The 1172-nt window shown below is 43.1% G+C and overlaps 1 protein-coding gene across 1 annotated transcript in view; it reads right to left on the reverse strand.

Moving 5' to 3' along the window:
- zbtb48 (zinc finger and BTB domain containing 48) overlaps positions 1–714 on the reverse strand; it is a gene marked incomplete at its 5' end in the record, with an annotated part of 15276 nt that extends 14562 nt beyond the window's left edge. The window contains 1 exon segment of the mRNA XM_014030894.1: positions 431–714. Coding sequence (XP_013886348.1) covers positions 431–714 — 284 coding nt within the window.
- Between the last annotated feature and the right edge of the window lie 458 nt (positions 715–1172).

Raw genomic sequence — 1172 nt, forward strand, 5'->3', positions numbered from 1 at the left:
TAAATTTATCATCCAGTATAACACCCAAAAACTTGATCTCTGGACTCGTTCTAAATCAACATTATCAAAAGTTATTTTAATTGTCTTATTGTCTTGTTTATTACGGTTTCCAAAACCCATAAATTTGGTTTTATCTAAATTTAACGATAATTTATTGTTTTTAAACCAAAGTGTTAGTTTTTTTCATTTCTGTAGTGACCACCTCTGAGAGTTGTTGGATGTTTTCTCCAGTACAGAAGATACTGGTATCATCTGCAAAAATAATGTATTTTATTATTTCTGATACTTTAAATATGTCATTTATATACAAATTAAATAATTTGGGGCCCAACACTGACCCCTGCGGGACTCCACAAGTTGTGTTTAATAAATCTGATTTTTGAACAGTGGAGGTTTCTCCACAGGAAGTGGTGTGAGGTGAACTCTGTACCTGTTGTGGACTTTCAGGTAGTATTTGCTCTTGAAGGACTTGAAGCAGACGGGACACTGAACGCAGTCTTTGTCGGAGACGTTCTCTGCAGCATCACTGCTCCTGTTTGGTGGATTCTGGRCCTTGGGCACTGTGGGTGTGGGCGGTGCCATGGGACTGCGCTCACCAGCAGGTAAATACTCTTCATCTGTGCTGAGCTCGGCTGCATCTTCCGTCTCTTCCTCGGTCTCAGCCATTACAGGGCTCGTGTTGTGGTGATGAGTGTGGACCTGCGGCTCTGATAGCTGCAAACAGAACGACACAAAACGTCAGGAACTGATCAGAGCTCAAAGCACCTGAAGGATGGCATGTGGCCTGCTGCCTCTCACAGGCCGGGCTTTAAACTACCATCATCGTCTGATGGAATCTGTTGCCTGTTCTGTGACTGACTCACTGCATTTTAGATGCACACCTATAWTTTTATACTTTTTGATCAATTGTAACTGTTTTAAACTGTTTTCTAGAACTTACTTCCTTGTTTCTAWGACATCATATCCAGGGTGGGACTTGACTCTGAATATAGGCTCATGTGTGGTTCACCACGTTCTGCTGGGTCTACGGGGTCAGGGTGGTGATTTCAGGAAGTGGACCAGATCTGAGCTTTGTGTGGTAACCATTACTGGATTGGGCGTGGCTAGCGTGTTGCTAGCTACATAGATGTGCTCACACTGGAGCTCTGTTCTGCATCGAGGAGCCTCAACAA

This window comes from Austrofundulus limnaeus, unplaced genomic scaffold, assembly GCF_001266775.1.
Source record: "Austrofundulus limnaeus strain Quisiro unplaced genomic scaffold, Austrofundulus_limnaeus-1.0 Scaffold1136, whole genome shotgun sequence".
Classification (NCBI taxonomy): Eukaryota; Metazoa; Chordata; class Actinopteri; order Cyprinodontiformes; family Rivulidae; genus Austrofundulus; species Austrofundulus limnaeus.